Source organism: Phyllobates terribilis, unplaced genomic scaffold (genome assembly GCF_046119375.1).
Source record: "Phyllobates terribilis strain yellow unplaced genomic scaffold, ASM4611937v1 Scaffold_3__8_contigs__length_932513732, whole genome shotgun sequence".
NCBI classification, from domain to species: domain Eukaryota; kingdom Metazoa; phylum Chordata; class Amphibia; order Anura; family Dendrobatidae; genus Phyllobates; species Phyllobates terribilis.
Window position 1 is genome coordinate 510,973,210 of NW_027362763.1, and position 14,762 is coordinate 510,987,971.

General features: G+C 43.5%; 1 protein-coding gene across 1 annotated transcript in view; it reads right to left on the bottom strand.

Annotated features, from left to right (window-relative positions):
• Positions 1-14,762, bottom strand: part of ECHDC1 (ethylmalonyl-CoA decarboxylase 1) — a 32,045-nt gene that overhangs the window by 14,282 nt on the left and 3,001 nt on the right. Inside the window, exon 2 of the mRNA XM_073673205.1 lies at positions 6,628-6,843. Within this exon, the coding sequence (XP_073529306.1) occupies positions 6,628-6,843 (216 nt within the window). The remainder of the gene's footprint in view (positions 1-6,627; positions 6,844-14,762) is intronic.

Genomic DNA, 14,762 nt, shown 5'->3' on the forward strand with positions numbered 1-14,762 from the left:
CTTTATTCTGTGCTGTGGTGATTAAAGCAGACCCAGCTACTACAGAAGTCACAGAAGCTCCGCTCAGTTACCCTAGTATCCCCAGTCAGCAGCCTCCTCCACACTTTCCCAGCAGTCCCCTACATGTGCCCAGTAGTCAGAGCAGGATTCCCTCAGCCCAAATTCCTTCCCAATAGTTACAGCAGGACTCCACTCCAGGCCACTCTCAGATGTCACAGCAAGGCCTCCAATCACTCTTCCCGATATACTTGCCATCCACACATTTCAGCAATTTGCTGGGAAGAAGCCTATTGTGGATTACTTTATGTAGTTTTCTGAGTTATCTATGTTAAGAAAAATAATGCACTAGGGACACACAAGGACAAAAGCTGGGTGCTTCTTCTTTAACAGCTTCCACTGGGGGAGATGGAACTTGATGCCAAACAAATGCAACTGGATGCCACTAGTGTGAAGTCTAGACAGCAAAACTTCATTAAGAACGCTGATTTTATTATTTTACAGCTAAATAGCTACACTTCATGGACAAATGTACTGGTACATGCATCTTTATCATTGAATTCAATTTTTCATTCAGTCCCATTACCACATGTGTATAAATCCAGCCCCTAACCATGCAGTCTGACTTTAATACATTTGTAAAAGAATGACTCGTTCTACAGAGCTCTCAGAATATGAGTGTGGTACTATAATAGGGTGTCATTGCTGTAACAATCAGTTTGTAAATATTTTCCCTCCTAAATATTTCACAATCAATTGTGAGTAGTAATATTGAAAAGTGCCAGACCATGTAAAATTAAAGAGCAAGGTCGCCGAGTGTTGAGGCTCACAGTACATAATATTCACCAATCCCCTACATTCTGCTGAATCAATAACTGCAGTGCTCCAAACCTCCTCTGGCATTAGCCTCAGCATGGGGACCTTCATGGCATGAAAGCCATGGACTAGCAGCTGCATGCCAGTCTTACATCACCAAGCATAACGCAAAGCAACAGATGGCATACGCTACTGAAGCAGTTAACACGTCATGCGGAGTGATGAACCACACTTCTCTATCTGATGGACGGATTTGACAAACGTCAGCAGAACATTACCGGCTTGACCACATTGTGCTAACTGTAAACTTTGGTGAAGGAGGGATAACACTATGGGGTTGTCTCTAAGTGATTGGTCTGGTTCCAGTGAAGAGACATCTTCATGCTTCGGCATTCCAAGACATTTTGGACCATTATATGCTTCCATCTTTGTAGGAGCAGTTTGTAGAAGCTCCTCCCAGTTACAACATGACTGTACCCTACTGCTCAAAGAAAAGTCTGCTGAAGTGCCCGTCGTTACGAATATCCTGTGAAAGCCAACCTGTAACTGGCATTCATAATAGATCATGATTTTCTCTATAAATAGCAGTACTGATGCACTTCTATGTACAGCACAAGCAATCAGATAATCGCAGCTTCAAGTCCCCTAAGGGGACTATTAAAACAGTATTTACAGTGGGTACGGAAAGTATTCAGACCCCTTTAAATTTTTCACTCTTTGTTTCATTGCAGTCATTTGGTAAATTCTAAAAAGTTCATTTTTTTCTCATTAAAGTACACTCCGCACCCCATCTTGACTGAAAAAAACCTGAAATGTAAAAATGTTTGCAAATGTATTAAAAAAGAAAAACTGAAATATCACATGGTCATAAGTATTCAGACCCTTTGCTCAGACACTCATATTTAAGTCACATGCTGTCCATTTCCTTGTGATCCTCCTTGAGATGGTTCTACTCCTTCATTGGAGTCCAACTGTGTTTAATTAAACTGATATGACTTGATTTGGAAAGGCACACACCTGTCTATATAAGACCTCGCAGCTCACATTGCATGTCAGACCAAATGAAAATCATGAGCTCAAAGGAACTGCCCAAGGAGCTCAGAGACAGAATTGTGGCAAGGCACAGATCTGGCCAAGGTTACAAAAGAATTTCTGCATTATTCAAGGTTTCTAAGAGCACAGCGGCCTCCATAATCCTTAAATGGAAGATGTTTATGACCACCAGAAGTCTTCCTAGACCTGGCCGTCCAGCCAAGCTGAGCAATCGTGGGAGAAGAGCCTTGGTGAGAGAGGTAAAGAAGAACCCCAAGATCACTGTGGCTGAGCTCCAGAGACGCAATAGGTAGATGGGAGAAAGTTCCACAAAGTCAACTATCACTGCAGCCCTCCACCAGTCAGGCCTTTATGGCAGAGTGGCCCGACGGAAGCCTCTCCTCAGTGCAAGGCATATGAAAGCCCACATAGAGTTTGCTCAAAAACACGTGAAGGACTCTCAGACTATGAGAAATAAGATTCTCTAGTCTGATGAGACGAAGATAGAAGTTTTTGGTGATAATTCTAAGAGGTATGTGTCGAGAAAATCAGGCACTGTTCATCACCTGCCCAATACAATCCCAACAGTGAAACATGGTGGTGCCAGCATCATGCTATGGGGGTGTTTTTCAGCTGCAGGGACAGGACGACTGGTTGCAATTGAAGAAAACATGAATGTGGCCAAGTACAGAGATATCCTGGATGAAAACCTCTTCCAGAGTGCTCTGGACCTCAGACTTGGCCGAAGGTTCACCTTCCAACAAGACAATGACACTAAGCACACAGCTAAAATAACAAAGGAGTAGCTTCAGAACAACTCTGTGACCATTCTTGACTGGCCCAGCCAGAGCCCTGCCCTCAACCCAATTGAGCATCTCTGGAGAGACCTGAAAATGGCTGTCCACCAACGTTCACCATCCAACCTGACGGAACTGGAGAGGATCTGCAAGGAAGAATGGCAGAGGATCCCCAAATCCAGGTGTGAAAAACTTGTTGCATCATTCCCAAGAAGACTCATGGCTGTACTACGTCAAAAGGGTGCTTCTACTCAATACTGAGGAAAGGGTCTGAATACTTATGACCATGTGATATTTCAGTTTTTCTTTTTTAATAAATTTGCAAAAATTTCTACATTTCTGTTTTTTTCAGTCAAGGTGGGGTGCAGAGTGTACTTTAATGAGAAAAAAAATGAACTTTTTAGAATTTACCAAATGACTGCAATGAAACAAAGAGTGAAAAATTTAAAGGGGTCTGAATACTTTCCGTACCCACTGTAATACAGTAAAAAAAAAAAAGGTTTTAAAAATATGGAAAAAAAACACAAAAAAGTTAAAATCACTCCACTTTTGCCCCATTAAAAATAAAACAATTTAAAAAAATACACATATTTAGCATCGCTGTGTTCGTAAAAGTCTAATCTATTAAAATATAAAGTAAATTAATCTGATAAACGGTGTAACAATAAAAACAATCAAATATGTTTTTTTAGGCCGCAACATTGCAATAAAATGCAGTGAGGTGATCAAAACATTGTATCTACACCAAAATGGTATCAGTAAAAACGTCAGCTCAGGGCACAAAAAATAAGCCCTCACACAGCCGCATATCCCGAAAAATTAAAACATTTCGGGTCTCGAAAAATGGTGACAAAAGCAATATTTCTTTTTTTTACGTATTTCACCACATAAATAGATAAAAAACTATAAATCTTTGGTATCTGCTTGCTCGTACTGACCTGGGGAAGCATATTGCCTGGTCACTTTTCCATATTGTGAACATGGTAAATAAATTAAAAAAAAAAAACAATTGTGGAATTGCACTTTTTTTTGCAATTTCAATGCACTTGGATTTTTCTTCCTGCTTTCCAGTGCATCACATGATAAAATTAATGTCATTCAAAAGTACAACTTGTCCTGCAAAAAACTAGCCCTCATGCAGCTATATTGGCAGAAAAATAAAAAAGTTATGGCTCTTGGAAGAAGGGGAGGAAAAAACAAAAACGAAAAAAGGGAAAAATCGCCTGGGGTTGAAGGGGTAAATGTCTATAGATTTACAGTGGTTTGCAAAAGTATTCACCCCCTTGGCATTTTCATGTTTTGCTACCTCACAACCTGGAATTTTACTGTGTTTTTTTGAGGATTTGCATCAGTTCATGTAAAGAACATGCCTACAACTGTGAACATTTGCTTTTCTTTTCTTTGTGAAGCAAACAACAAATAGGACAAAATAACTGAAAACTTCAATGTGCATAACTATTCACCCTCCTAAAGTCAGTACTTTAGGAGGGTGAATCCTCCTTTTGCAGAAATTACAGCTGCAAGTCGCTTTGGATAACTCTCTATGAGCATTCCACATCTTTCACTGCGATTTTTATCCATTCCTCAAGTCAAAACTGCTCCAGCTCCTTCAAGTTACATGGGTTCATCTGGTGAACAGCAATCTTCAAGTCTGACCAAAGTTTCCAATTGGATTTAGATCTGAGCTTTGACTAGGCCACTCCAAAACATTTACATGTTTCCCCTTAAACCACTCGAGTGTTGCTTTATCAGTATGCTTTGGGTCATTATCTTGTTGGACGGTGAACCTCTGTCCCAATCTCAAATCACTGACAGACTGAAACAGGTTTTTCTCCAGAATATCCCTGTATTTCGCACCATCCATTTTCTCCTCGACTCGGACCATTTTCCCTGTCCATGTCGAAAAACATCCCCACAGCATCGTGCTGCCACCACCATGTTTCAGTCTGGGGATGGTGTTCTTGGAGTGATGATCTGTGTTAGTTTAGCACCAGACATAGCGTTTACCTTGGTGGCTAAAAAGTTCAATTTTGGGCTCATTTGACCACAGCACCTTCCTCCATACATTTGGGGAGTCTCCCACATGTCTTTTGGCAAGGTTAAAACGAGCCTTAAAATTTGTGTGTGTAAGTAAAGGCTTTTTTCTGTCCACTCTTCCATAAAGGCCACCTCTATGCAGTGTACAGCTTACCAATCTCTGCTTGGGAACTCTGCAGCTCCTTCAGGGTTACCTTTGGTCTCTATGCTGCCTCTCTGATTAATGCCCTCCGTGCCTGGGCTGAGAATTTTGTTGGGCAGCCCTTTTTTGGCAGTTTTGTTGTGGTTCCATGCTCTTTCGATTTGGTGATAATGGATTTGATGGTGCTCCAGTGGATCATCAGAGATTGGGATATTTTTTTACAACTCAATCCTGACTTGTACTTCTCAAGAACTTTGTCCCTGACTTGTTTGAAGATATCCTTGGTCTTCATGGTGTTGTTTTGTTAGTGGTGCCTCTTGCTTAATGGTATTGCAGCTTCTGTGACCTTTCAGAAAAGGTGTATATACTAAAAGACCATGTGACAGGTAGATTGCACACAGGTGATCTTCCTTTCACTAAGCATGTGACTTATGAAGGTAACTGCTTGCACCAAAAATTTTTTAGAGCTTCATAGCAAAAGGGGTGAATACATATGCACATGCCAATTTTTAGCTATTTGATCCCATAAATGTAATTTATGCCTATATTTTTCTCACTTCACTTCACCAACTTAGACTATTTAGTGGTAATGCATCACACATAAATCGGATTACAAAAATATTAAAGTACAGGTTGTAATGTAACTATATAGGTGCTGAAGGCAGGAACTCCTTATACCTTCCTTATCAAGTGTTTGACTTAAAGCAATTGCTTGGTAATGGATTTTTTTACCTAAAAAGGGTCAGAAGTTATGTATTTGAATGGGCAATTGGACCAATGTATCATCTCTGACTTAAACACTTTAATATATTTGTGTAACCAAAGATAGGCTACCAGGCTGATCATGTTGATCTAGTAGCGGCACCTTATTTGGCATATTCTTTTATACTTCTTACATCTATAATGCCTAAATTTGATACGGTACCGCCATAATCACATGATCTACCTTAGTTATGTGAATAATATTGAAGTTACTTGAGGTTGACACTGTTGCCTTCTACTTGGTTTTCAAATATATGTTTTCTATAGTTGCTAAAAGATATGCCACTTTACTGGTCAGATTTAATAACTATAATTTACTATGATGGTTAGGTTTAATTATTACCACCTACTTTGTCAATTTTTGTAAGCACTATGAAGAATTTTTAAATAGCTTGAAGTATTAAGAGCATTTCTGCTCATTGTTATTTTGATCACTTTTTATAGCTATTTGATGGCTTTATGAGCCATATTTCCACGAATGAAAATTACCAGTTGTCTACCCAGGTGTTTGTAATATTACCCATAAAACCATTATTTCCTTTTTCTTGATTGCCTGTTTCGCTAGTATTATTAATTGTAGCTCCAGCTCTTCATCTTGTCCAGTACTTTTCTCTGATTTCTAATTATGTTTTAAACATGATTTCTAATGAAAAATTGTTTTTATCTCCAATTTAATGGTCACTTCTGATTTTTACCGGGTTGAAAATATATACCTAGGTAAATTCATGTGCAAAAATGTCTATTTATAAGAAGTCCTGCCCAGGTATCTAGGGCTTTTGTGTGAAAAAGGACAATTGTTGGTTATATGTAACAAAATAGGTAAAAAGCCAAGGGGGTGAATACTTTTGCAAGCTACTGTAGACTGGGAGGTCATAAAAGGTCCAGTAGCAGTCCATAAAGTATAGATGGATAAGGGGATAGACAGAGGCTACATAGAATATACAATGCAGAAACTTGCATATTTCTGAAAAGCGATAAAAGCATCATGTTCATTTCTCATTTCAGTCACTGACAAGTTACTGAGGTTTATGTGGATAAATATACCTGTAATTGCGTTCTTCCGAGATGGATTATTCATGCACAGTTCTGCTATTCCATCGTCTCCTTTACGAAGCAGAACAGACCCTCCCGAGTACTGGGCCAGCTTCTTCATTACTTCAGCTTCATTAAAGCCATGGCTGCTATTATATAGACTCCTATACAGACACCATCTCGCTTCTCTTTTCCTCATCACATATCTTAATATGGGAAGTGTCATGTCTAGAAATAAATACATGGAAGATTTATTGTTCTAAAATGAAAAGGTACTTACATAATGGAAGTCGTGTCATTTTTTAACGTTAACCCTGTGTTGCTTAGGCACTAAACATTATGAATGTGACAATACCAATTAAGTGTAGTAATTTTACGTTGTTATTTTTTTTTTTTTAATAATAGAACATTTTGTACCAGAACATTTTCTATTTTTTTCCATTAGGTTTATACATTTTTTAGCCAATTTTTTTGGGTTTTTTGGTCCTTCTGAGGGACTTTATCTCATTTCATTGTATAGTACCCTTCCTTCCCCACCTAAATGAAATACAGATCTTATCTGGAGTTAAAGGGATTGTCCAGGCTTGGGGAATAAAAACAGCAGTTAATTTATGTGACTGCAGACTGCCAAATTGTGACAACGTGCGGTGAACACACTGTCATGATTCCCCAATATTCCTGGTGCAATTGAGTGTGTATGATTTTCATCCTTGCAGCCATGTGCCAACAAGACTCATCTTGCTTCTCTCAATTCACTACTATTGAGACAAGCTGGACTAGTCTAGTGGGCACGTGACTGCAAGTATGCAAAAGTATGCAAATGACCAATTGAAAGGGGAATCCAAAGGAGTCAGTGCAGTGTACACACTGTCACGATTTGGCACTCTGCAGTTGCATAAAGTGACTGAAACCTTTTGTCCCAAGCCTGGACAACCGCTTAAAGAAAGGCATTTTTACAATATAGAGTACAGACTAGGTGGTGTAGGTAGATACCTAACTAAATTCCAGAGAGGGCTAGACATAACACTGAACATTCCTAGCCAATCAGCACCACTAGATATAAAACTGACAAACTGGGTGGTGTCCCAGCAGAAAGGAGAGTTTGTCCTCCACAAGCTTTACGGCAGAGTCACATTGGAAGAGGACCAATCTGGCGGCACCACATCAGGGCCGGCTCCAGGTTTTTGTGGGCCCGGGCGAAAAAGTCTCTGTGGGCCCCTTTAACACATACCACGCTTCATGATGCACAGATACAGCAGAGAAATATATATATAGTACAAGGCCAAAGATTTCACTTCTTACATTACATGACCGATATCTATTGTAAATTCCACAACAGCTCAGAAACCGGTGAATCGCTCCATACAGAATAATGGCCCCCATAAAATGCTCCATACGGGATACTGGCCCCCATATTACGCTCTGTACAGGATACTGGCCCCCTTATAATGCTCTATACAGAATACTGGCCCCCAAATAATGCTCCATGCAGGATACTGACCCCCATATTACGCTCTGTACAGAACACTGGCCCCCTTATAATGCTCCATACAGAATAATGGCCCCAAAATAATGCCCCATGCAGGCTGTTCCCCGCACATAATGCCCCATGCAGTCTGTTCCCCCACATAATGCCCCATGCAGGCTGTTCCCCCCACATAATGCCCCATGCAGGCTGTTCCCCCCACATAATGCCCCATGTAGGCTGTTCGCCCCACATAATGCCCCATGCAGGATGTCTTCCCTTATTTTATGCCCCATGCAGGACGTCACCTCTCCCCCTATATAATGCCCCATGCAGGATGTCACCCCACCCATATAATGCCCCATGCAGGATGTCACCCCTCATATAATGCCCCATGCAGGATGTCACCTCTCCCCCCATATAATGCCCCATGCAGGATGTCACCTCCCCCCCCCATATAATACCCCATGCAGGATGTCACCCCCTCTTATAATACCCTATTCAGGATGTCACCCCCTCTTATAATGCCCTGTGCAGAATGTCACCCCCCCTTATAATACCCCATGCAGGATGTCACCCCCTCTTATAATACCCCATGCAGGATGTCACCCCCTCTTATAATGCCCCATGCAGGATGTCACCCCCTCTTATAATGCCTCATGCAGGATGTCACCCCCTCTTATAATGCCCCATGCAGCATGTCATCTCCCCCCCCCTTATAATGCCCCATGCAGGATGTCATCTCTCCCCCCCTTATAATGCCCCATGCAGGATGTCATCTCCCCCCCCTTATAATGCCCCACGCCTCCATATATTAAAAAACAAATACTCACCTCACTTCTCACCTACGGCCGCTGCTCATGTCAGGACTCCTCAGCATCGCCGGCATCCTTCCGCTCTGCGCTGCCTGTGATGGCTCAGGAGAGAGCGCGGTATAAAGATGTCACAGTCAGAGGATGCGGAAGACACCGGAACTGCTGCGGAGGCACGGGGAGAGGTAAGTATTGTAGTATTGTGCCGGGGCCCTGAGCAAGCGGGGGGGGGAGCGGGCGCTGGCACTGCACCGCTCATGGGTCCCATAGCGCGCAGGGGTCCCCGACAGTGAGTGGGCCCCTCCGCCTGCTCAGGGCCCCGGCACTTGCCCGGGTGCTGACGCCGGCCCTGCACCACATCATAGTTCTGCCATGTCGCTGATCTATAAAACCAAGCACTTAGTGTATGGGTGGTTAGTTCAATGCCATTGAAAAAGAAAGAGAAACTCACAGGCAGCTAAGCAGAGCAGTGACTGAATAGAGGCAAAGCGATAGACAGGCAGGCGCAGAAAAGAGCAGTGATAGTATCAAATCAGAAGAAAGCCAACGCTAAAGTGGCAGTAGGAGCAGATCACTGGCAGATAAAAGGGTTCTCCAGGAATAGAAAAAATAAATTCTATACATAAATAAAATGTCATTAAAAATAAACCCTTAACCCCTTCACCCCCGTGCCTGTTTTCATCTTCATGGCCAGGTCAAATTTTACAATCCTGACCACTGTCACTTTATGAGGTAATAACTCTGGAACGCTTCAACGAATCCCCCTGATTCTGAGGGTTATAGGAAGTTTCGCCCCCTGCAGTTCTCCCCCAGCAATTTGCCCCCATCTGTTCACCCCCAGGTACATTTCGCCCCCACACATTTCGCCCCCTCACGTTTCGCCCCCTGGGGGCGATATGTGCGGGGTGAGATGTGCGGGGGCAAAACATCCTGGGGGCCAAATGCTGGGGACGAAATGTGTGGGGGCGAAATGTACCCGGAGGCAAATTGCTGGGGACGAAACATCCAATTCCCGATTCTGAGATTATTTTTCGTGACATATTGTACTTCATGATAGTGGTAAAGTTTGTTCAATATGACTTGCGTTTACTTGTTAAAAAAACGGAAATTTGGTGAAAATTTTGTAATTTTCAAACTTTTAAACGGAATCTGTCACCCCATGGGAGATATCAGACCTCTACTATGGGCATACAGGGTATAGAAAAGTAAATCTATACATACCTGTATGGCCCATACTAGAGGTCTAATTGCAGAGAAATCTGTTTTTATCAACTAGGTTTTGCACAAGCTTGGCAGACACCAAGAAATCCCCGCTTATCTGTTTATTAATCCTCAAAATCCCCGCCTATGTGCTTATTTACCATATTCCCCCCATCCCCTGCACGTCACAGGGCCCTGTGACGTGCACCGTGCTCCCTGACTTCCTGGGCATGCACAAAGCGGCGCTCACATAGAGCGCTTTGCTTCATCCCGGCCCCGTCTGTCTGTGCACTGCACCGCAGGGTTCTATTGCGCAGGCGCCGGGGAATCACTGAAGTTTATAACGTTGAGCCGTTTTTAGCCCCAAATTTTGCATTTTCACAAGGGTAACAGGAGAAAGTGGACCCCAAAATTTGTTGTGCAAATTCTCCTGAGTACGCCTATACCCGATATGTGGTCGAAAATTACTCTTGAGGCACAGTGCAAAGCTCAGAAGGGAAGAAGCGCTATATTGGAGTTTTTCTGGACTGGTTTGAGGGTGCCATGTCACACTGGTAGAGCCCCTGAGGTGCCAGATCAGCTGGACCCCCCTTAAGTGACCCCATTTTACAAACTACATCTCTCAATGAATTCATCTGGGGGTCCAGTGATCATATTGGCACCACAGGCGTGTCACAGAATTTTATACCATTGGGCAATGAAGAAAAAATAATAAAATTTTTACCACCAAAATTTAATTTTAGCCCCAGATTTTACACTTTCACACTGGCAAATGGGTAAAAATGGCACCAAAATATGTCCCACAATTTCTGTTGAATGTACAAATGCCCCATATGTGGCTGTACAGTACTGCTTAGCCACACGGCGAGACTTGGGAGGGATGGAGCGCTATTTGCCTCCTGGAGCTCAGATTTTCCTAGAATAGTTTGCGGACTCCATATACAGAGCCCCTTCATGCTAGAAGAGCAAAATTCCCCCTCAAGCGACCCCATTTTGGAAATTATACCCCTTTGGGAAGTTATCAACAGGTGCAGTGATGATTTGACTTCATGGGTGATTTCCATGTTTGTTGCCGAGACTGCAATTGAGGTTCCCAGTACATTGTAGTGCCCAGTACGTTGTAGTGCCCATACATTATGCCCAGCTCGTGCTTCTGGAGACACGCACCCATAAACTAAGCAGGCTCTCATCGCTACAAAAATGCCAAATATGTGGATGCTAAATGTGTTCTAGGCAGGGGTGTACATAGGAATCATGGGGCCCCATAGCAGAAGCTCTAATTGGGCCCCCCCCCCAAAAAAAAAAAAGTAAATAATTGTCGGGGTCACAGAAGAGCAGATCTCACAACTCTCCAGCCTTTACATAGTAATTTTCCTCCTGCTTAAGTCCTAGATTCCTTTTTCATTGCCCCATAAAGTGTGATGCCAACAATGCCAACAAAAGTGTCCCCAAACACAGTATGATACCCCCATAGTGAATTCCTCCACATTCACAGTATAATGACCCTATTGTACCCCACCTCAACTCCCAAGGCAAAGTATGGTGACCCCAACACAGTATGATCCCCCAACTGTGACCCCCACACAGCCCTCCATGCAGTATAATGGGCCTACATATAATATAATGGCCCCACACCTCTCCACACTCCACAGAGTATAATGCACTCGCCATGGTCCTCCATACAGTATAAGGCACTCGCCATGGTCCTCCACACAGTATAATGAACTCGCCATGATCCTACATACAGTATAATGCCCTAGCCATGATCCTCCATACAGTATAATGCACTCACCATGGTCCTCCACTCAGTATAATGCACTCACAATGGTCTTCCACTCAGTATAATGCACTCGCCATGGTCCTCCACACAGTATAAAACACTCGCCATGGTCATCCACACAGTATAATGCACTCGCCATGGTCCTCCACACAGTATAAGACACTCACCATGGTCCTCCACACCGTATAAGACACTCGCCATGGTCCTCAACACACTATAAGACACTCGCCATGGTCCTCAACACCCTATAAGACACTCGCCATGGTCCTCCACACAGTATAATGCACTCGCCATGGTCCTCCACACAGTATAATGCACTCGCCATGGTTCTCCACGCAGTATAATGCACTCGCCATGGTCCTCCACGCAGTATAATGCTCTCCCCATGGTCCTCCACGCAGTATAATGCACTCGTCATGGTTCTCCACGCAGTATAATGCACTCGCCATGGTCCTCCACGCAGTATAATGCTCTCCCCATGGTCCTCCACGCAGTATAATGCACTCGTCATGGTCCTCCACACAGTATAATGCACTCGCCATGGTCCTCCACACCATATAAGACACTCGCCATGGTCCTCCACACGGTATAAGACACTCGTCATGGTCCTCCACACGGTATATGACACTCGCCATGGTCCCCCACACGGTATAATGCACTCGCCATGGTCCTCCATACAGTATAATGCACTCGCCATGGTCCTCCACACAGTATAATGCACTCGCCATGGTCGTCTACGCAGTATAATGCTCTTTCCATGGTCCTGTATGCAGTATAATGCATTCGTCATGGTCCTCCACACAGTATAATGAACTGCCCATGGTCCTCCACACAGTATAATGCACTCCCCATGGTCCTCCACGCAGTATAATGCACTCCCAATGGTCCTCAACACAGAATAATGCACCCCATGTTCCTGTATGCAGTATAATGCACCCCCCCATAGGGTAAAATGCAGCTTACCCCCCACCATAGGGTACAATGCAACCCCCAGTACTCCAGTTTTATCAGTACTCACTGATTTATAAATAAATACATACTTACCACTCCTCATTCCCCGCTGCTTCAGTCTCTGCAGCGCATCTCTGTCATCACCTCAGCAGCTGCCAGCTCCACTGTCTCGCAGAGCGTGGAGCGTCATCACACTGCTGCGTCAGACGCAGAGGAGGAATAATGAGAGAGAGAGTGTCACATGACGTTCCCTCCTCCATCATTGCTATCAACCAGGGCCGACTCCAGGTTTTCGTGGGTCCCGGGCGAAAGAGTCTCAGTGGCCCTTTAATACATACCAACATTCATGATGCACAGTTAAGGCGGAGAAATATAGGTATAGTACACAGGGCCCAGGCTGTCCCCTCATCCTTCATATATACAGACATGCACACACACACAGTACGCAGACACGCACACACACACACACATTACACAGACACGCACACACACAGTACACAGACATGAACACAGACACAGTATGCAGACACGCACACACACACAGTACGCAGACATGCACACACACAGTATGCAGACACGCACACACACAGTACGCAGACACGCGCGCACACACAGTACGCAGACACGCGCACACACACAGTACGCAGACACGCGCACACACAGTACGCGGACATGCGCACACACAGTACGCAGACAAGCACACACAGTACGCAGACACGCGCACACACAGTACGCAGATACGCGCACACACACAGTACGCAAACATGCGCACACACACAGTACGCAGACGCGCACACACAGTACGCAGACACACGCACACACAGTACGCAGACATGCGCACACAATACGCAGACATGCACACACACAGTACTCAGACACGCACACACACACAGTACGTAGACATGCACACACACACAGTACGCAGACACACGCACACACACAGTACGCAGACATGAGCACACAGTACACAGACATGCGCACACAGTACTCAGACATGCACACACACACAGTATGCAGACACGCGCACACACACAGTATGCAGACATGAGCACACACACAGTACGCCGACATGCACACACACAGTACGCAGACATGTACACACACAGTATGCAAACATGCACACACACAGTACGCAGACATGCACACACACACAGTACGCAGACATGCACACACAGTACGCAGACATGCGCACACAGTACGCAGACATGCACGCACACACAGTACGCAGACATGCACACACTTGGTACGCAGACATGCACGCACACGGTAAGCAGACATGCACGCACACGGTAAGCAGACATGCACATGGTACACAGATATGCACATACACAAACAGATACACAGATAAGTACACATACAGACATATGTACATATTTGAACACATAAAACAGACATAAATATATATACACTGTGTTCCAAATTATTATGCAAATAATATTTTCTCAGATTTTCCCAAATTACCTATATGAATTGCAGTCATTGTAATTTTCCAGTCAAATAACTATTAGAGTACAATTGAAAGTTTTTTGTACAAACTGCCTATGATAACAGTATATTTAAAAAAAAATAAAAAACTCAAACTGCACTCAAAATGCATGTTCCAAATTATTATGCACAGCAGAGTTTTTAACCTTTTCATTTTAATAAAGAACAAAAAAATGGTAATTTTTGAAATTATAAGTATTAGCAGGTTATTACAAACTGAAATCAAACAGTTTTCAACTCAAAACTTTATTCTAGGTGATGTTACATTTGCACATAGGACCCCTTGTTCGAAAGGAGCTTCTGAACTCTCTCGTCCATTGAATTTGTCAGGTTTTGGATGGTTTCTGCTTTAATTGTTTTGCATGAGGACAGAATACCCTCCCAGAGCTGTTGCTTAGATGTGAACTGCCTCCCGCCATCATAGACACTCCCTTTGATGATGCTCCAGAGGTTC